The sequence below is a fragment of the Pipra filicauda genome, unplaced genomic scaffold, assembly GCF_003945595.2.
Source record: "Pipra filicauda isolate LSUMZ 115617 unplaced genomic scaffold, ASM394559v2 scaffold27_size4233163_pilon, whole genome shotgun sequence".
Taxonomy (NCBI): domain Eukaryota; kingdom Metazoa; phylum Chordata; class Aves; order Passeriformes; family Pipridae; genus Pipra; species Pipra filicauda.
Genome location: NW_024104398.1, coordinates 1,228,637 through 1,249,814, shown reverse-complemented (window position 1 = coordinate 1,249,814; position 21,178 = coordinate 1,228,637). Strand labels below are relative to the sequence as shown.

At 38.1% G+C, this 21,178-nt stretch overlaps 1 protein-coding gene across 2 annotated transcripts; it reads right to left on the bottom strand.

The window, feature by feature from the left end:
- Window positions 1–1,044: 1,044 nt before the first annotated feature.
- GOLGA5 (golgin A5) lies at window positions 1,045–18,878 on the bottom strand. 2 transcript variants are annotated; one of them, XM_027746106.2, is made up of 14 exons: window positions 18,772–18,878; window positions 17,582–18,197; window positions 15,004–15,225; window positions 14,290–14,509; window positions 13,619–13,742; window positions 12,628–12,831; window positions 11,312–11,482; window positions 10,656–10,784; window positions 8,363–8,461; window positions 6,553–6,778; window positions 5,377–5,482; window positions 3,995–4,058; window positions 2,352–2,428; window positions 1,045–1,280 (listed from the first exon to the last, which is right to left on the bottom strand). In XM_027746106.2, exons 2-14 carry the CDS (start codon window positions 18,144–18,146, stop codon window positions 1,277–1,279), a joined length of 2,211 nt encoding a protein of 736 aa, XP_027601907.1. In that variant the 5' UTR covers window positions 18,147–18,197; window positions 18,772–18,878; the 3' UTR covers window positions 1,045–1,276. The 2 variants fall into 2 exon arrangements, with proteins under 2 accessions (XP_027601907.1, XP_027601905.1); XM_027746104.2 differs by having other exon boundaries at window positions 1,045–2,428.
- Between the last annotated feature and the right edge of the window lie 2,300 nt (window positions 18,879–21,178).

Here is a 21,178-nt window from a genome sequence, read left to right as displayed (position 1 = left end):
CACCACTTAAGCAGCGGCTACAAGAAGTGTCTTGTTCACTCCAAAGCCATCTGCTCAGCAAGGCAATCTCCTGACAGTAACACACCACCCTGAAGAGCTGCTTTGTCAAAATGGTATCCTTATGTCACCTTTGACCCATGGCTGTGGCTGACTTCACAAATCTATACAGATGGCATCGGGGCCCAATATTGCTGATCAGAGGCAGGAGTGTATCTTACCCTGCAACTCGAAATTTGGCATTTATCTTCTGAGAGACTCCATCATATGACCTTCCATGTTCTTGCAGTGCATTGTGCAGCTCATTAAAATTAATTATGGCGGCAAAAATCCAGTGTGTTTGAACAAAACCTTTAAGGAATAGTTCTTTATTTCTTATATAGCTCTGAAACAGTTTAGAACTGCCCAGAGGACAGGGTTGATGCTGCTCAAGCACCCTGTACCAAAGTCATTATTCTCATCTTCAAGACATCACTGCCTAAACCCAAACAGAAACTGGAACACAAGAGCCTAATTCAATAGGCAAAAGTCAGCAGTTATCTTCTAGTAGCGTACCCCTGTGAAATTTCTACCATAAAACCTGGAAGAAATGAAGACTAATCTATGATAAAGGGTTCTAGAAACACTCTAAGGGCTTCAGTGAGTTTCACCAAAAAAAGGTATTATCTGTGCATCCAAAAGCTGTTGTCCACATGCACAAAAAAAAAGGAAGAAAAAAGAGAAAAACAGAGGAAGAAAGGAAGTAAGAATAGATATGCAGTTGGTGTGTTGTCACAAAAGCTGTAAGGGGTTTACACCACTAAGAATGTTCCCCCCTAAAGTCACAATATACTGGAGTATCCCAAGATTTAGTGTTTCGGAGGCTTTTAGATGAAAAAACTGCATGTTGTAGAAAATGAGTGTGCAAAGGCCCTTTACCTGATCTCCTTCTATACCAATCGGCTCTCCCTGGGGTTCAAAAGTGGCTTCAGCATCAGAATTGAAAAAAACCCAGACAACAGGAACTAGGCAAAGTGAAGCAAATGTGACAGAGGGAAGGGACACAACTTACAATAAATGCTCTCCTTTATTACTCAGTTCATCAAAACATTTCAGTTTTCTCTGCAAGATCCGAATCAGAACAGCAATACAGTCATTTGTCTACTGTAATATTTCCAGAGGAGGCAGAGTGACAGACTTCATGGACAGGATCTAATGCTGAGTGTGTTCAGCCATGTGAAAACCGAGCCATATCCTAAGAGCAAGAGTGACAAATTGCTTGTAGACATCTTTTCACTACTCAGCTGTGAGCACCACACAAGAAAACAAGAAATTTCTTAAGAAAGTGACCTTGTATGATTGTCTATCGATAATTCATAATTACAGAATGCCACAAATCCAACAACAGAACTATTACAGTAGGTTTGGTATTTTGGGTTTTAAGAGAAATATTTGATGAGGTTTGTTTATTAGTATATTTGGTGAGTGTTTAGACATGAGAAATTTTTAATGTTTTGATAGATTTCATATAGAAATAGTTTTAATTAAGTACCCAAAGCTTTAGAAAATAAATGTTTCAATAAGATCTGATTAAGACATGTACTAATGAAAGAGGTATAAGAAAACGCAGTTAAAATATACAAATTTCAAGTGCAAAAAGAAACACCATTACTTCTCAAGCACTTAAACCTCTCTCAAAACCATCTCTCTCTTTCTCTAAATAAAGCTAAAATACCACCCTTTAAATAGGCAGCCCCACTACTCAGTTGTAGGAAAGATATATCTATTGTACTAGAAGTACAAAGCTAAGAATGCATAATATTTTATTCTTAAACTTATTTACAAAAATATATTGCACCAATCCATTGTCCTTTTCCCAGTTTAACATATTAAGGAAAAGCCTGTTATTTACAAAGTTAAAAACAGAAGTGCAAAAGCAGACTGAAAGAAACCAGAAAGAAGTTTATTTGAATTGCTAAGTACAGTTTATTACCTGACCATAGCCCATATCCAGTATGACCTGAAATAATTTGTACCATATATATCCGTAATTTCAGAAATCCTTGCATTTCTTTGTAGGAGCAAGTCTTATCTTTCACTCTAACCACCAGAAGGTCTACATAAAATATAAAGGCTAACCATAGCTTAACTTAACAGCTTTATTTCTCCAGGAAAGTTATGCTCTTTTAGGTAAGCTGAAAAAGCTACACAGTATTATATATGAATTTGAAAAGTAGAGATAAATCAGGCATGATGGTTTTCTTCCTTCCTAAACCCCATAAGAAAGGGTTTGCTGATATTTCAGGACTGATTATTCTAAAGACATTGCCAGTCCAAATCACATTAGCACAGCATATGGTCCTGTCTCAGTCTACCTGCCACTGGGACTGTCATGATGCATTTCTGGGGTGTAGGTAAGGAGAACAATCATAACCCAGAGATGAAGCAATGCCTGAGAAAAGAAAAGAAATAAAGTTAACACTGACAATCCTCACTCACAGCAGCAGTAAATATGAGAGCTCTCAGTGACAGCTAATAAAACTTGTTTTGTCGAAATATTTTGATTAAAATATTTTTCCCAATAATCAGCTACTCCTAAAAAACTTTGCATTTGAACAATGAAATGCTGAGTCAGATTCTGATGAAGCCACTTGCAGAAAGCTAAGGACTTTAAACAAGCAGCAAAAATAAAGCAGCCTGTTTTCCTACCAATTTGTGTCCTCTGGTTTCTCTTTTCCTCCACACCCCAGTGACTCCAGATGTTCTCTCCAATATCCAGTCCCCAGCCAGCACATTATGTGATCTGCCTTGAGTGACTGGTAAGCCACTATTCCTGTGCCAACTGGCTGACATCAGACTGTGTAAGACAGCTGAGTTCTCCTATCCTTCTCCTTACCACAGACACTGACTTGAGGCATTTTTATGAACTCTATGTGAATGTTCTCATTCAAATTTGGATGAAACTATCCAATTAGAATTGAAGAAGCTGCTTGAAGTGCAACAAGAAATACATAAGCCACACTTGCTTTAAAAAAAAAATTTTAAAAAAATTCAAGTTACAGTAGTCATAGTCAAGGTTTGAACTGAAAAAAGTGTAACTGCCACTGACTTCCCAATATACAGCCATCGAGCTTCCCTTCAGATTGCAGCTTAGGCAGCAAAAGTCTCCACTGTTTTGGTACAAAGCATTTTATTTATATATTTATAAGTTTAAGTGATGAAAGAGAGGTTAGGAATTAATCAGCCTGTTCCTTCCAGCACTTAAAAGGAGGGTAGAAGACGCAATTGCAGGGGGAAATTGTAGTTTCCTTTGTTCCTTTGTCTGTCTCCTTTATATCACGAAATAGTGACAGCAGTTCTCAGAAACTCCGGTCAGCAACTTATTATGCCTTCTCAAGCAACGTGTTTTTTTTTCCATGTCCTCAACCAGAAGAATATTTCCAAGTAAGGCAGATTGCACTTTCCACAGGTTCTGCAGCTGACAGGCACCTGCCCTCCAGTGGAAAAGGGAGGCATTTCACTTCTATCAGTTGCCAGCCTGACAATTTTGCCTGTTGTGGGTGAGCAACTTTCCACTATTTAGGTCTATATTTCCACTGGTTAAGTCTGCCAAGAAAAACTTTTCTTGCTACTTTTTCAGCTACTAGAGAAGAGTGACCATTAGCCACCAAAAAAAAACCTGCGAAGAGTCAAATATTACAAAAGCTCTAAGCAGATGTCGTTTTCCTAAATGCGGTGCGTGCAGGTGTAGTGGGTTAACCTTGGCAACTGGTCACTATTATTCTGTATTTTACTACTAGAAATCTGCTTTTACAGTCCTTTAAATGATAGTTACATAAGTGTCCTTAAGACTGCTATACTAAGAATTCCTGGGAAAAACTGAAAATTGGAAAGCAACATGACTCCAAAAAGCTGTTACATAACCCCACACTGAATTGTGAATGATATAGCCTTTTGAACATCAATCTGGTCATTTAAACTGGCTACAGAAGTCTTGCCTTAAAGAAAGCTGACTCACCATGTAAATGATTACAAAGACTCTTGCTATGGGGTACCGCCTTAGGAAGATTCCCAGCCGAATGCTACACAGGTACAAGAGAAAACAAAATGCACAAGTTAACACTGAGCAATAAATTCCTGTTCCTCTCATCCCAGTCGTCACAAAGTCAAACATGAGCAGATGTTACACACATAGCTTTGCTATGTCTTGAATTTTACTTCATGTACTCGGAAGATTAAGTGGAGTTAGAAAATTCAAACCATAAAATATATTCTCCTAATTTTTTCTCTTACATGCAAGGCTCCGAGTTTTTGAAAAACAATTAGGACCCAAGAGGTGTACAGGCATTTTAAAACACACAAATATGCTCTATATTTGTCAAATTTCATTACCTGAAGAGCTGTCATGAATCTTTCAAAAAAATTTAAGCTACTGAAACCTTGGATGCCTTTGAAAAAACTGATATATCAAAGCAACTAAAAGCTTGGATTCCTTTGGAAAACACAATACATTACTACCATTCTTATAGTTCATTAGATGAAAAGCTCTTGGGTTTTGCAAGGTTACTGCTACGGTGCTTCAAAGTAACTCCATTACATGTGTGCACTGCTCATGCTCAGCAGTGTCAGTTCCATGTATGGAAGGGAATACAGTACTGTCAAATGAAGTTCAGAATTGAAACATTACATACAATAGGTCCCAATAATGGAAATCCTGATATCCTTCACAATGAAATTCAAGTACCATGGATGCACAAAGGACTTTCTATTGAGGTATCTTGCTATCAAAGGATTAAGTATTGCCTAATTTTGTTTTCTACTGGTATTTGGTTCAAGTTTTGTAGCAGACCTTTGCTCTGAATACTGACAATTAACCTAACTGCTCAGAAAAAGGATAAAAGCAAGTCTTTCACTGGATCCAGAATGACTTTCATTTACTAATTCCTCAAATAGATTATCTTTCAAGGTAAACAGCTACACTGGGTCAGAAACCAGAGTCTTGTCTTCATCCGGATGCCTAAACAGGACTAAAAGAGTACAGATGATACTCCCCCTCTAATACACTCTTACAGTGTTTATCACGGACACAACTATAAGTAAAAAACATAGAAGATGGTAATGAAAAAGGTTAGATGGTTTTGTCCATAGTCTAGTGATCCTCTTGTTATCTACTGGAGCGTTATTTAAATAATTGACTATAATTTTGCAAAAGCCCAAGAATATTAACGTCACAGAAAAGCTCAAGTGAAGTAGGTTAACATTTAGTAATTTATACTATCCTTTAGCTGCATTATTTTTAACTTTTACCTTCATAAGAGCAATACAAAAGAAAGCGTGTCACCTGAAAACTGTGAAAGGATCACAGCAACTACAACACGCACTCCCTCAGGACACTCTTACCTGAACTGGTCTATACTACTCGCAGCTTTGCGGACTCTCCCATACATTCCTGCCACGCTGGTATCCACGTCACTGAACAGGACAGGAACATTACGCATACGAGCACCTATTTGAAGGGAAAAAAGCAAAAAAACCCCATTAGCTAAAGTGTTGCTTAAGAAAACAAACTGATAATGTATAACAAAGACATATAAAAATAATATAAAAATAGTGATTAATTTGATTGTACTGTCGTCTTGCTGGGGGCAGAGAAGCATGTTTTGAGAATGGAATTCTCAATAAACTTACAATCAAGTCCAATGTTTCTTCAACTTAATATTTTTTTTTTAAGTTCACTAGATTGGTATCTTGCTATTCAATTCTACCAAGTCGTAACTATTACTAGGTGTATAAAATGATGGATTTGATACTATCACACTTTCTCAAATTTTTTTACTTCTCATACAGTAAAACTTTGATTAGTATTTCTGACACTAACTTGTATACTCAAAAATTTTTTACTTTATTTACATTTTTACTATATACCAACTTTATTAAAAATGTCTGGTCAGTCGTTTTACAGCTCTTAGTAACTGTCCCTTGCTTTTAAAAATTACTTAACATATATAAAAAATGACAAATTTTGAAAAGTAACATCTCAACACCGTGAATCAACTGCTGAGGTTCTGCCAGAGATACAAGTCAGACAAACCAACCTCAACAGAACCACTGAATTTTAAACTGCTTTTCAAGAAAAACAGAGAGCAAGGAGAAAATTAATTTCAACCAGACCTCTGATGAGTTCTCAAAAGGAAGTATCCCATTCTTGCTCCCAAACCCTCTTTACAAGAGAATACTTAGATCCTGCTTCTGATATTCGGCTTAAGCCCCAAGAGACGGGTTTATTTGCACCTGTGAGAGGATTGTTCCAATAATGCCATAGCACTGAGAACTAAAGATTACATTGGCTTTATTAAATTTACTTAAAGTCATTTAGATACAAAAAGGAGCTTCTAGTTAACTATTTTTTGTAATACTGGTTGCTGTAGACTATAGTTACTAAGGTCTCTAGCATAAGCAGCCTATTTTCAGCATTTATTTTTCCTTACAGACTCATTCAGGGAAAGGCATTAGGAAATATAAAAGCCTGAACTGCAAAAAAGACAAGAGTTTTAAATATTATATTTCCTTATTTACCTTCAGCACCATCAATGCCTGCCATATTAATGGAAGGTCCATTAGCACTAGTGCCTTGGATAGCCTTCAGCTGTTGCTCAAGCCGTTCCAGTTGATACACAAGTGAGTTTTTCTCTGTGCTCAGGCTCTCTAACATGGTTTGCTTCTGAATTAGTGTTTCTGTCAGTTGATGAAGCCGATTTTCTAATTCTGTCTGACTACTACTGCTTAGAGTCTTGTTTGTAAGCTAAAAAGCAAAGAAAAACAAAAAAAAAATCAGCCTAAGTTCAAAGTCTGACCAACTGACATATTACAAAACTCAATAATGATCTAAGCCTTCAAGAACCAAGTTACTCCACTGCAGGATTTTTTCAGGATAATGCTATCAAAATTATCAGTAATGAGCATAATAAATAGGAAACTTCATTTCAACAGTTGCTAAAACAAGATTTTACATGACACAACAAACTCTATGTAAAAATATATTTCTCTGTTATCCACCTCTAATCATATGAACTTTTCTGTATAACCCTAAGTTTAATCATAAAATCAATGCTATGCCTCAGAGGTAGGCATGACAATAGCAAGCTAATCCAGTCTGGCTACTACACTTGCAACTTCAAATACATAAAATGTTTTCAAGTGAGGAAGGAAAAACTCAGTATAGATGCAGAGAATCTGATGCCAATTTTACAGGAAAACTTGAATGAAATGGTGAAAATGCAGAATATATGTTGCAGAAGAATTGCGAAGCACTGAGGCAGAAACATGATTGTACTAGCAAATAGAAACTGCAAGGACAGCAAATGGATCGTGCATTTGACATGGATCATGTCATTCAATTTGCAGAAAATATTTAAAGCAAAGGGGAATCACCAGATCTGCCATATGTGCAATACCTCATCTATTCCCTACAGTCTTGAACCTCAGTCACTTATTGGCATCGTATACCACACAGATAGAGCTTCAGTGATGAAAAACAATCATTAGGAATGACAGATATCCAAAATACAAATTATATGCCTGCAACATGGCAGGTGCAGGTAGCCCTGAAGTTAGCATTACCAGACAAGTCTGCCAACATGCTCAAGAAATCTTTATCGCAACACAATTTCCAAACCCTCTGACACTATAACTGCACAGCTGACCATAGCTGACTCCAGACTATCAATTTCTCTACATACAGACTACTTTTTATCATGCTAAGATATGCACAAAATGAGGCCTATGCCTTCATGCTGCTCAAGGAGACTGGGGGCTGACAAGTACCAGAAGGTGCCAAAAGGGATTAGACCGATTTAAGAAAAATAGGTCCATCAACATACCGGTGGGATTTAGTAGAGACTCACAACACTAATGTCCCCAGTAGAACTGCTGATGGTGAGCAGGTACAAGGGAGGGAAGGAAGTGGCCAAAACATGCTGGCCCCTAACTGCCACTGTCCAACACAGAGCAGTAGATGGATCACTGAGTTTGTAGGATGTAACTTAGGTTCTTATGCCCAGTTATAATGATCTTAGATGAAATCGTAATGACCTAATCAAACTCCAATGAGTTCTTTTAGTTTTCATAAAGAAGAATGTTGATCCAACATCACCCATCAGGTCTAGTTGGGACAGAGGTTAATTACCACCCCCAAATATAAAAGCACATACAACTATAAATTAGGCTATTTACTCTACGTGGTTCCCTTCTAGTCTGTATTGGAAACAAACACACTGTAATTCCCAAGTAGAACCTTTATGGGATTTTTCAGGACAGTTTAGTCATATTAATAGTTCCCATCACTGTTTTTATAACTGAAGGTTATAAAATTATTTTCTCTACACACCTGATTTCTGAGCTTCTGAATTTCTTCCTCTCTGTCTTTTATCCTGCTTTGCAAAGTATTCTTTGTTCGATACAGTTCTTCTTCGGTATAATGGAGTTCCTATAAAATTCACCACAATTACAAGTAAAAGATTTTATACATATAACTATGTTGAGTGACAATCTCTTATCTAGAGTTTCACAGTGGAACACAAGGAAGCAATATGCTGTAATCAAATACAAACTGAAATTTAATCTTAGTTAAGTGTCTGACTAGAATGGGGGGGGTAGGGGGAAAGACAAAGCTGAGTATGAAGACACAACCTACAAGACCAATTAAATTCTTTTGTGGAGACTGACCTAATATAAATATTAATCCAGAGTAGCTTACTAAGAGTCACACAATTTCATTGGGACTACAGTTTATCTTCATTACACTTTCACCATTTATTATGTTGCTATCTTGAAACTATGTCAATAATGCAACAATTACGAAATACTTTGTGGGGAGTCTGTATTCCTAAAATAAACTCATTAATTCAAAATACCATTTTTCAAAAGTATTTAAAAACCCTTGGCATATCTATCTATAATTCTGTATGACACACATCTTCCTTTAAGGTGTAGGATAAATTAACATAGCAGATCACAGAATGTGCAAAGTTGGAAGGGACCCACAAGAATCACCAAGTCCAACTCCTGGCCCTGCACAGGACCATCCTCAAGAGTCACACCACATACTTGAGAGTATTGTTCAAACACTTCTTGAACTCTGTCAGTCTTGGTGCTGTGACCACTTCCCTGGGGAGCCTGTTCCAGAGCCCAGCCACCCTCTGGGTGAAGAATCTTTTTCTAATATCCAACCTAAACCTCCCCTGACACAACCTCAGGCCATTTTGTGAAAGGGGAAGGAATATTAGTAAGAAACAAATTACTGAAGAGAAATCTAACCATAAGTTTTGTTACTTCCATGATTTAGTGGCTATTTTAGCTCCCACTTAAAGACCTGTCATGCTTATCTTTTAAATTAAGACAGTCTTCAAATCACTATAACTTCAGCTGTCAGTTGCTACAGAAAACAGATAATCTATTCTCCCTTTGAATCAGCAGGCATACAAAAAATAACACCTCTCCTTATTTTCCACCTTCAGTTTCAGAAACCTTTTGGTAATAGTTAAAGGAACTCCCAGCCAGCACTGACCATAATTGCATTAAGTATCAACACAAACAATTACATTAAAAGCACATGTAAAGGTGTGTCATCAAAAGGAATACTTCAGTTTCTGGAATAACTGATAAGGTTTTTCTAATTCACCTCACTCTTTCTCTAGGTAGTATTGACTTAAAGCACATTTCTCAGAAGGGTAGGAGTAACAAAATACCATCTACCATCTGCTTTGACCTAATAAACATTAGCTACCCATCAAAAGCAGACCTCGACTTCTGCCTTTTAATTAGTTCAAGCTGCAAGCATCTCATTAAAATGTAATTTCTGGAAGAACAGATAATCCTGTTAGATAAATTGTTCCCAGTAGATACAGTGTACTCCTGCTTTCCTCATTATTAATTCTCTTTATATGAGCTTTTCCTTACAAAGAAATTTTTTAACAAGGTGCAAAGTATTTGTTCAATTCTTATTGAACAATAAGTTGTTCACAAGAAAGATGAGTTTGTCTTTTTTCTGCCCTCTTTTTGCACAAAACTGGTTAAATCAAGGCTGAGTTTACTCAAAAAGATGACAAAATCTGAAGAAATTCATTAACATAATTTTATCAGCAAATTGTGTAATAATAGAGTAGTTTGGAAGTAACAACATCTAGATTCAGATTAGATTCATGTGGATTAAAAAAAAAAAAATCTATAAACTTCCACGACAATGACATTGTTTTATGAGTTAAAACTTATGTATTAATTGAGCATGGGAAGTTCCACAGTAACCACTTCCAGTATTTAGTTACTTGATATAAATAATGTTGCAAGTGTTACTATATCCCTGTTGTTTGACTTATTCCCTGCTGAATAAAATTTAAGATCCTGACCAATTCTGCGCACTTCCTAGGGTCCTGTTTAATCTTTAATACATCAGTGAGATCTCTGTTCATCAGGAGTATTCAGAAGGCCCTGACCATTGCTTAGTCCTGGTTGTGCTTTCTTTGGCCCAGTGACATTCACCAAGCTTTTGGGGATTTCTCTGGAATACTAAAAAAAAATAACCCAAACACTGTATAAGCTACTCTCTTATTAAGCCAAATGCTTTGCTGATGACACCACACGGGGCCTAAAATAAGATCAATAAGCTTTCAAGAATTCCTTGCCTGTTTTTGCCGTTCTAGTTCAGCTTCTGCCTCTTGCTTGGCCATTTTATGTGCTGATATCTGCTCTTGTAGGTCTTGAAGCTGCTCTCTCACTGACTCAGCTTCACTTACCTGCTGCGTCTCCATATCCTGAAATGAACAGAAATGTAACCATTCTGCTAACACTCAAACATTTCTGCAATGTGTCATAGGTAATGGGAAAAGAAAAAAAAGTAGTATATGCAATATTGCTTCAGAGGAAATGGAAGGTTGAGGGTGTATTGGATAAATGACATTTTTCATTTTATACAGAATATTTTTACTAATACAGTAATAAAATAAATGCATTCTGTGAACATGAAAATCCTCCACTTCTTCCTTCCTACTGTCTACAGGCTAAAACTGTGCAAAGTAGGCTTTCGTGCAGCTGCTGGGTTGAGCCTGTTATGCCAGCAGATGACTTGGATTACGTTGCTTCAAGGATTAGTAGCCCTTGCAGAAAAGGATACAGGTACAGAAACTGCCATGCTTGTTTGGAAAGAAATGCTTCTCTCAAAAGTATTGAGGGAAGAAAGAAGTAAGGCAATAAATACTAGAAACAACAGACCCACGGCATAAAAGAAAACAGTCCTTTGTCATAGCTAAGTACAAATACACGTGTACATAAGCATAGCTACCTGCAGCTCTGTTCTCATCTGCTGTATTTGCCCCAGTAGCTTTTGTATTTCTTCTCTCTGAGTGTCTCGCTCATGTCTCAGTTCTTCCAGTTCCATTGTGCTTGCTGTAGTGCTGTCCAGGCCTTCAATACCAGAGCCTTCTTTTAAGCTGTTTATCAACTTTTCTTTAGACTGAAATAATAAATCAGTATATTATTTATAGCAGGATTTAAAAAGTATTCAACTAGAATATGCCAAAATTACTTTGGTCTAAAATTCTAATGTAGACATACAGTAAAAAACTGCTTTATCTGTTCTTTTAGCCAAGTTAATACACATTACACATTTGAAAATGAAAATCTTTCCCTACTGATAATTTTCTGGTTCCCTGTACACCATGAGACTAGATTTACTGAAAGCACGTGTCCTCTAAGGAAGAGTACAGCTTTTCTCTTTAAAAGTGCCTGGAATGTTGAATTTTGGCTCTTCAACTACCATAACAGAGAAGACATACACTAACAGACACTAAATACAGAACTGAGTCCCTTTCAGTCTGTCCTTTCTCCTGACAACAGAAGCCAGCTAAGAATCAAATACAGCAATAACTCTCTCAGGAAAGAGGATAAACCATTTTATTCAGAGTTAGTTTGACATGGACTTGTGATTCAGGCTTTCCATATTTACTGATTTAAAATCTGTCCTTGGACATTAGACTAAATTAATTATTCTAAACAGAGATCTCCATCTTCAACATCTTGCTAACATTTAAAAACAAGACTCAAACCGTTCATGTTTGGACTTGCTATCTTTGACAATTTAAGTAGTACAGAACTCTGCACAAAACACCTGATTTTGCCATTCATTATATAATGTTGATCACACACAACTTTCAGGACACAGAAAAGTATTTTCTCTGGTTACGTGTAGGTATCCACACTATGTTAGGCTTCAGCCTCAAGCAGGACAGAGCAATGTTCTTGAATCAGGAATATCAGGGATGAAACGAATTTTAAGTTTAATCTATTTAACTATCTGCCTAACATTGGACTCTTGGATGCAGAACACACTGACAGATGTTGCACAATAAGTGCAACAGTTCACTTGCACTTTTCTTCAGTTCAGAATCTGAACTGCCATTCCAATCCCATAACTCCATCTTTAAATTTAAATTTACAAAATGCAGACTGCTAGCTGTTCTTTATAGGTATCATTATAGATATACCCCAAAACACATTACAGGTCACATAAAAAATCCCCACAAATTAGATTATTTGAAGCATAACACCTTAAAAAAGTTAAAGCATGCAAATGAAACTGTACTTCACAAAAATGCTTACTTGGAGAATGCGAGTAGCTTTCTGTTTATAGTCTGTCAGTTCCTGTTTTGTAGATTCTAATTGGCTTTTAGTTACTTTGACTTGCTGCTGAAGCTCATCAGCTCTTCTCTTTTCATCTAAATACTTTCTCTCTGCTACAGTTATCCCTTCTGCCAAGTTCTGACGTTCTGCTTCCACTTTACTTAGACGAGCAGCAAACTCATTCTATTAGCAATAAAGAAACAATACTTTGTGTTTAAACACAGTCTCAACTTTAACCTAGAAAGGAAAAAAGAAAGTTTAAAAGCAACTACACAGGGCACACCACTTCATATCTACCACCTCCAATTCAAAGATGCATTAGTATTATGTCAAAAGAAATTCTGTTTGCTTAAGCAAGTAGTAAATGATGTCAGTAGAAATATGCATTTCTTTCCCTCACCAGAAATAGTGAGGGAATAACAATTTTCCTATTATTCACATTTGTTTAGCAAACAAAAAACAAGTTTTCTCCTCAAAAAATATTAAATGTTGCCTGACACATTTTGAAGTACTTTAAAAAACACCAAAACAAACACTGATAAATATTTTCAAAGATGCTATTACATATAACAAAGGCCAAGTTAAGTGTGGAAAATAGTCTCTAGCAACGATGTATTCACATCTTTACGCAGTAAAATTATGTAACAATAAGTTCCATAACAACATAGCATTAAAAAAATAAACTGATTACTGATTTAATTTTAAAACATCTATTAACATTAGGAACATGAAAAAAACCAGTAAAAATTGTCAGCATGAATCTTCAAAAACTTTTACGCATGAAGCTTGCAAAGTTACATAGGTAGATCAGCATCACAAGGATACTTAGTGCAGCAGACAGCACATCCTTTCAAGCAATTAGTACCCTGAACAGGAACTGAAGTCAAAGGGAGGAGAGAGCACTTGGAACCCCACAGATCTGATCTCAAAAGTAGAGTCTTAAAAGTCTTCCTTACTCTTCATGTCTAACCTGCATTTGTTTGTAACTTTCTTGTTCTCGCTTGAGTGCGGAGTCTGCGTCACGCAGCCTCTCCTGAAGAGTTTGAAGGGCTTGATTTTGTAAACTGCTACCTTCACTGTGGTCTTGGATGATCCTGAAAGAGCAACAATATTAATTTAAAAACAAGAAAGCTAGTGTGATTTTTCAGGTAGAAATATAACTTCCTGGTTTCCAGGCCAGCTTTGAAAATTTACCCAGTAAATTACTGCATCTGGCTGACTACAGGTGTGAGGCCTGGAGTTAATGACTCACACACCTCCCTGACCTATATTCTGGAGTATACAATTGCTGATTCATATCCCAGCACTGAGATAAGTCAGAAAAGTCTTCATGTTTGTGGACAAGCAAGTGTATTTTTCAAGAAAAAGAAATACTTCTTGAGACCTTCCAGTTCCAGCCTCTGACACAAACACTTTTTACAAAATTGGTTTCAATAACCAACTACCAACCCCCCCAATTTTATACTCATTTGCCCTGTTCCCACTGCCAACTATGATAATAGCAGGCTCACAGCAAACTTTAATCCTCTATTTCAAATCTTGTTACAATCCCTTTCCCATTAGCTTATTTTTTTCTTAAAGAGACTAAATTATCTACCTTGAATTTTCAAACTTATTACTATTTGCAGAATTACAAAGTACCGTGATTTTTCACTCTGCAGTGCTTCCAAAGCTTCTGTCCGAGTACTTAAGAGCTGATCAGCTTCTTGCAACCGTACTTTTAGCACAGCTAGTTGTGAATCTTTGGCACCAACAGCTTCTGTCAGATCATCAACTCGAGCCTGAAGTTCTCTAACCATCCTGTCGCTCTTTGAATGATCAACATTCCACTTCTCGACCTTTTCACGGGATTTGTTCAGTTCTACAAAATAAGAAGTTTCTTTGAAGTTTATAAAAGTAGGTATCACAAGGTCTTGTAAACAATCAGGATGCACATATCTCATTTCTTAAAGAAAAAATTAAGTACGACCAAGTTGAAGTAGAACTCAACAGAAACAGCAGAAAGTAGTCAGATTTTGAAGCATTTAAAAGAATTTATTCATTTTAAAATATTTTGCAATAACCACCAAAATGCAGAAAAAGTATTTTAATAGTGGTATTTGCTACCACTGCTTTAATATGACGTAAGCTTTATAACTAACTTGAACACATTATTTTAATCAACATTTGTTTTATCTTTGTAGTTAAACAAGTTTTAGTTTCTACCATTTCATTATTCTGAAACCAAGAATCATTTTACTTGGTAGGTCATACATGCAAATGTAACTAGTGAGATTCTATTATAAATACAAATAACAAAAAAAGAGCATTATTTTCTAGTCCAATGGTGTTTTACTAATGTTACAGTTGAAGTACCTTCTTGTGTTTCTTTGGACCTCTGTATTAATGAAGCCATTTCCTGATTTAAAGATTGCACTTCATTTCGCAGCAGCTGGTTCTCCAGGCGCAGATTGGAGAGCTCGTGTGATTTCAAATCATCATTAGAGGAAAGGCCAGGATTAGTTACTGCACTTAGTGAAGAATCCTTCACGCCGTTCCCTTGTGCTCCCAGTCCAGAGTCTGAACTGTCTGGAGTTTCTGAACGGAGAGATGCCAGTTAGAACTAATATACGTATTTGTAAATGGCCTTTATATAAACAGTAACTCCATATTCTGCATCAATGGTTAAATAATAATAATCAAAATAGTTTATATTGAAATGGAACGTGGAGCTGCTTCTCACAAGGGACTTGCACGAAGCAGGACTATTACATATGTGCCATGCAGTGTTTTTGTTAATCCTGCAAGACAAGACATGGAAGTTATAAAACTTCTTATTACATTAATGGCAAATTTAGGATTTCAAAACATTAACACTCTTTTTATACCTTTGCTACTCAGAAACGTCCTCAGGATCTGAAGAGTAACAGAAAATATTAAATACTCATAGCAACTAACTAGGGGAATTTTTAGTACAAGCCCATTCTGGTTTTCCATTCAGATTCTCAGGATATAAATTTTATTTTAGAAGAGAACAATAAGGGAAATCCTGGCAGTATTCTGAATTACAGTCCCTTGCATGGAAGGAGGAACCATCAGCCTTTTCCCCGTCATGCACAAACACACTGAGTGTCCTTGATTAACGCTGTGAAAGTTAAACATCCACTGCAAGAGCCTTGATTCCAGCATGCAGATATTTGGAAGCTTTGCATCAGTTTTAAGACAAAATGACACAGCACACAATGAACAAACAGCAGGCAATCCAAAAATATTACTTCTGAATTTAGTTACTCTCAAGGGAGTAACTGCTGAAAATCCAGGCGGACAGACTGGAACTAATGTCAATCAAGGCTGCAGTTTAGTTGCCAAAACATTATTTACTTCACCTTGTGATTGCCAATCAAGCTGCCTTACCTTCCTTGTTACCACTGCAACAGCCCCTATAACCCCAAGCCCAGGGAAATGGGGCATGCCATGAATTCTGAATACCACCACACCCACAAGTAGCAGCAGTGACAGGAAGATTTTTTCCACATTTTCTCAACCCCCTTTCCTATTTGAACAATTCTAAGAAGTGCCATTATCTTCCCTTTGATTTATTTACACAGTTTCCAAATTATGAGACAATTTATCCTCATTTCTTTGTCTGGAAAACTCAACAGATTAATGAAGAAACAAATTAGCCATTTATAGCACAGATTAGATTATAACCGTGGCAACATACAAAGTATAATGCTAGTTGGTTTTGTCTATTAACAGATTTTATACTCAATAATTAAATGGCACAGATATCTGTACAATCAACTTCGAAACCAGCATGCTCAAACCCTATGTTGTAACTGTGACTTTCTTATTTAGCAGCTCCACAATGCAAACTAAAAAATCCTCAGAAGTCAATAGGCCATGCTGAGCAAAATAAATATATTTCTTAAGCACCAATCAGCAAGGCCATATAGCCAGGTCTAATATATCTGAATTATTTATTATTAGCAGTAAACCTTACTGAAAAGTTACAGACCCAGAAATACAAAAATATTCACATCTTTGGAAGTGATCCCTTTTTACGTCTAAAACTTTTCAGCATGCTTAATGTAGTAAGTAAAAAACTGACATTTACAATGGTTTACACGCTCAAATTACTGAATAAATAATGAAGTATTCTAACTACATTATTAAGAAATAACCACTTCCTTCAATTTTCTAGAATAAACAACAACAAAGCAGCACAGCAGCAGAAGGACTAAGTATAGAACGGACAGTCTGATAGAGAATGCAAGTTCCTGACACTTCCCAGCCACACTCTCCTTTGTGTTGTTGATTTGGGAATAGCCCCATCTTTTGACCACCTGGCCTGGAGGCTCTTTCAGGCCTCTGGATTTAGACTGCAGTAATGAACTACTTCTGGCAATCCAAAGGCTTTACCTATTTAGCTCTCTCATACCTGCAGCTCTACAACAGCCTACGCACATCCAACTTTCCACTCTGCAGGACCAGGAAGTTTGTCAGCTCACCCTCACACCATCCCACGTGGTGCACTGGGCAGCAGCCAACACCATCTAGCCATGGTCAAAGTCACTCACTCTCCTATGTAGCAACAGCTGTTCAGGACCCTTGAGTGACCAAACCAATGCAGCAGCACCTGTGCTTCTATGTGGGAACATATGGGAGCTGATGCCAGCTCAGGTCACAGCACAGGGAGGTCAACGGGAGCAGTAGCAACGAGGTAGATCCAAAACACAAAAGATTTAGGCATTAATTATGCACTTTGTGAAATTAGCATGGTTTCTAACATTATCCTAGTGATGAGAAAATGCGAAAGGCCCTGCTGTATCCCACACATTTGACATACCACTACCATTAAATGTTTCATGAAGTGACAGTAAATCCATTACCTAGCCTTACCCTAGACATACTTGGGTTTTAAATATCTCTAGGTTCAAGACTATTTAACTACCATTGCCTTGGCTCCTGATGGAATTATCTTCATTAGTTTTTGCACTCTGTGTACTGGTAGATACAGAACTAATGCTTGAAGTCCGAGAGTGATTTTGAAGAACAGGTGCCTTGCTCTTCTCTTTTTTAGAGTCCATCCTTCCATTAGGCTCTTTCTCTGAACTGTTGAGAAAATCAAATAGCAACTCATCGTCAGGTTCTGACTTTTTTCTTCTCACAAAATGCGAGGCAGCTCTGGGTGTGGAAACACTTTCTACCGGAGAAGCAGCCTCTGAGGACGTCCTACGTGCTGGTTTAACATTTGCTGTTCCTGCCAGGATTGTGGCCTTCTGATGTTTAATGTTATCAGCTGCTGATGAGATGTAGGCTGCTTTGGATGATGTCTGATATTTCAGTTCTCCAGTATGCTGGTGCACTTCAGAATATTCATTGGCAGAGTTCAAATTCTTATTATCATAAACTGCACTGCTTGATGTGTCTTTTTTGCTCAGAGCTGATGCAGCTCCTTGATCAACTCTGTTGAGTAGATCCTCCGCCTTTCCAGCGAGATCAACAAGCCAGGACATGATGGGTGTCTGTTGATAAAGTCTGTACAATTAAAACTTTGGGACCATATGCTGCAAAAGACATAGAATGATTACAAATCAGACTAGTGTTGCTAAGACAAGATGTGTGGGTTACCTAAACAACTGTTGTGTTAATCTATTAGTGCTGTAGTTATTTTAAAGCCTTACTCCTACTCGTTTAGTTATCTTGCTATTATGGCAACTGATGGAAATATGGTAACTGATGTCTGAGAAAAAACAGACAAAAGCAAGGTTTTTAAACCAAAGCTTTAAAAACAAAAAAATCAGACCACTGCACCTGTTTTGAGCATCAGCACCCGCTATGGAATATTATCACACTAACAAAAAACAACCAAGCCTTACATGTTTGGCCGGCAGACTCCCAACCTGGCTCAGACAGAGGGGCTCCACCCCTACAAACTGCGCATCCCCTCCCGCGACCCCGCCACGGCGGGCAGCTGAGCGGGCCTGCGACACCACCATATCCCAGTCCCCTGGAAGAGCCCCTTCACCCCAGGACTGAATTCCGGAGGGGCCGCTTCCCCTCCCACGCCCCTCTCCTTCAGCCGCGCTTGCCCCCGGGCCTCCCCCCCTCAAGAGCGGCCTCGGCACAGCCCTGCCTCACCTCCTCCCAGCGCGGGGGCCCGAGCGGAGCCGTGAGGGGCGGCGGGGCAGCGTCAGTCACGGCGGGGCCGCGGGCCGAGCCCGGCGGATCGGATCCTTCGGATCCATCTTTTCCGGCAGACGTGGCCGCCTTTCCGGGAGGTGGGCGGAGCGCGCAGACGCACTCCGCGCTGACAGCCCCAAGCCCCGCCCCTCCCACCGGGCGGGGGGCGGGGCCATTCGGCCCCGCCCCCCGCCCCGGTGGGAGGGGCGGGGCTTGACGCGCCCGCCATGTCTCGCTTCTCTCCTTTTAGCTTAGTGCGTAAACTTTGCAATTGCCCGATCTTCGAGAAGACGTAAAGATGACAGCAACACTGTTAAATGACACAGAGAAGCCTAGAGTAGTGATATCGCTTTCCTTGGTGCTTCTGGGTGCACTTCTCTGCCTGCAAGCGCGAAAAGGGAGAGATTCGTACCTAGATGTAGATGAAAAATTAGACTCTCTGTACAAAGCTTTTAGGTCCCTATTCATATTCAAAGTAAAAGCCATTTTTAGCTATAATTTACGCCAGAATAACTATTTCACAGCAAGATTAAATCACTTCCTCAAAACTCATTGCAAGAAAACAATTGGGGCTTCAAGTTTGATTTTTTTTTTTTTAATTAAAAAAAGACAGGTTTTGCAATTGACGAAATTATTTCTTTTTTAAAATTACCATTTCCCACTGAGGTGATTCACAGATTTTTTGTTGTTCATGAAGGGATGTTAGGTAGCACAGGCAAAACAGATACATAGTCACATTACTTGTACTTAGAAAGTTAATTAATCTCTAAATATGTTGAATTAGGGCTTTGGCAGTTAGTTTCTATAATAAAATGTGCTGGAAAACATAAAAATTGCACAATATAGCAACAAAAAATAAATATTGGTCATGTTATCGTAATTCAACCTTCTTTTTCATATGTGTCATAATATTATTACATCACTACATATCTGGACTAAGGTCTTTGCTTCATGCAGTATATTATACCAAATATCAAGGACTGGAAAACAATTTGATGGTCACTGGATGAGTTGCCACTTAAACGTTTATTCATTCTCAGCATTCAGTATGTGGCCTCATGCCACTCATCAGTTAAATGCATCACTGAATAAAATGGTATGAACTTGCCCCATAAATTTTTACGACTGTTGTCTATGTCTTTTCCTGACTCTGCATGGGCAGAGAAATTGGTTACTGCAGAAAAACCTAAGGTGAAACAGCTGTGCTATCTGCTCACATTCCTGCATGTTCCGTGGTAAATGAAGGTACATAGGGTACATAGCTTCTTCCTTTAGCTGCCTTGCATGACCTCACCTACACTCCCAAGCAAGCCTACCTTTGAGCTGTCACGTTAGCCCATGATATGCAATTGCCTCTGAGGTAAGTGGTGTTACTGTCTTCACATTCCAGGTACAGCGAGGAGGTACAACTGAGGTACAACTGAGGTACAGCGAGGAGGAACTGAAGAGGAAATCCTCTTTCATACCTGAACAGAGCAAAGCAGGTTTGGTCTAGTCAAAATGTACAAACTTTAGGGATAGATCATGTTCAGTGCTAATGAACTTTTAAGAGAATTTTAATCACCAGCCTTCAAAATACTTCTGGTCTGTAACTTTTTCAGATGTGACTGAAGGTATGTAACTTGTCCAGATGTGACTGGCCTCCCACAAACATAGCAAAAAGTCACAGCCGTGATTTGAACATAATAATTCTTCTTGGCTAGATTAGTGCATCTGTGCCAGTCAAAGCACAAATCCCTCTCTGAAAGTGGCCAACTGCAGGTGATGAGGGAAGGTATAATAACAGGACACAAGGTATTTCTCAGCTACATTCTCCCTAGGATTTTTACTCAGGAACTTCCAAAGTCAGAGGTGGTATCAGCATTTAAAAGGCCTTCAAAGAGTTTTTTTTCTTTTTATTTCTTTAATAATTAATAGGCCTTTTCAAAGTATACAGATGCAAGAGCATCTCAGCTAGAGAATTTGTAAACAGAGACACAATTCTGTTTCCTTTTGCTGAAACACACCCCCCTCTTTTGTTTTCCTCAGTATCACAGAATGATTTATAAACTGCAAATTATTAGAAAGCAAAACTTCCATAAACATCTAGCATGGAAAAATGTTAGGGTGAACTGACAGGAGTTTGAGGGGGTCTTTTAAAAGAGCTACATTTTAGCATGAAATGGTGAAAATTTTTAACTCTACCTAGCCACTGTAATTGTGGGTTCATGAGTACACAAGATGCAATGGACCCAGACTAGAACACATAACCAACTTATGGCTGGGATATTTGAAGTTAGACCAGTGCTCATTCACACCCTGGAAAGGTTGCTCTGTCTCCACTGTTGCATTCTCACTTTTGTGTCAAAATGAAAGACACAAAGTT

Coding starts and splice junctions, on each gene's coding strand:
- GOLGA5 (XM_027746104.2), bottom strand. CDS start 18,146: ATGTCCTGGCTTGTTGATCTCGCTGGAAAGGCGGAGGATCTACTCAAC. Junction 15,226..17,581: donor CATCAGGAGCCAAGGCAATG/GTAGTTAAATAG, acceptor CTCTCCGTTCAG/AAACTCCAGACAGTTCAGAC. Junction 10,785..11,311: donor AGATGAGAACAGAGCTGCAG/GTAGCTATGCTT, acceptor TGTTCATTTCAG/GATATGGAGACGCAGCAGGT.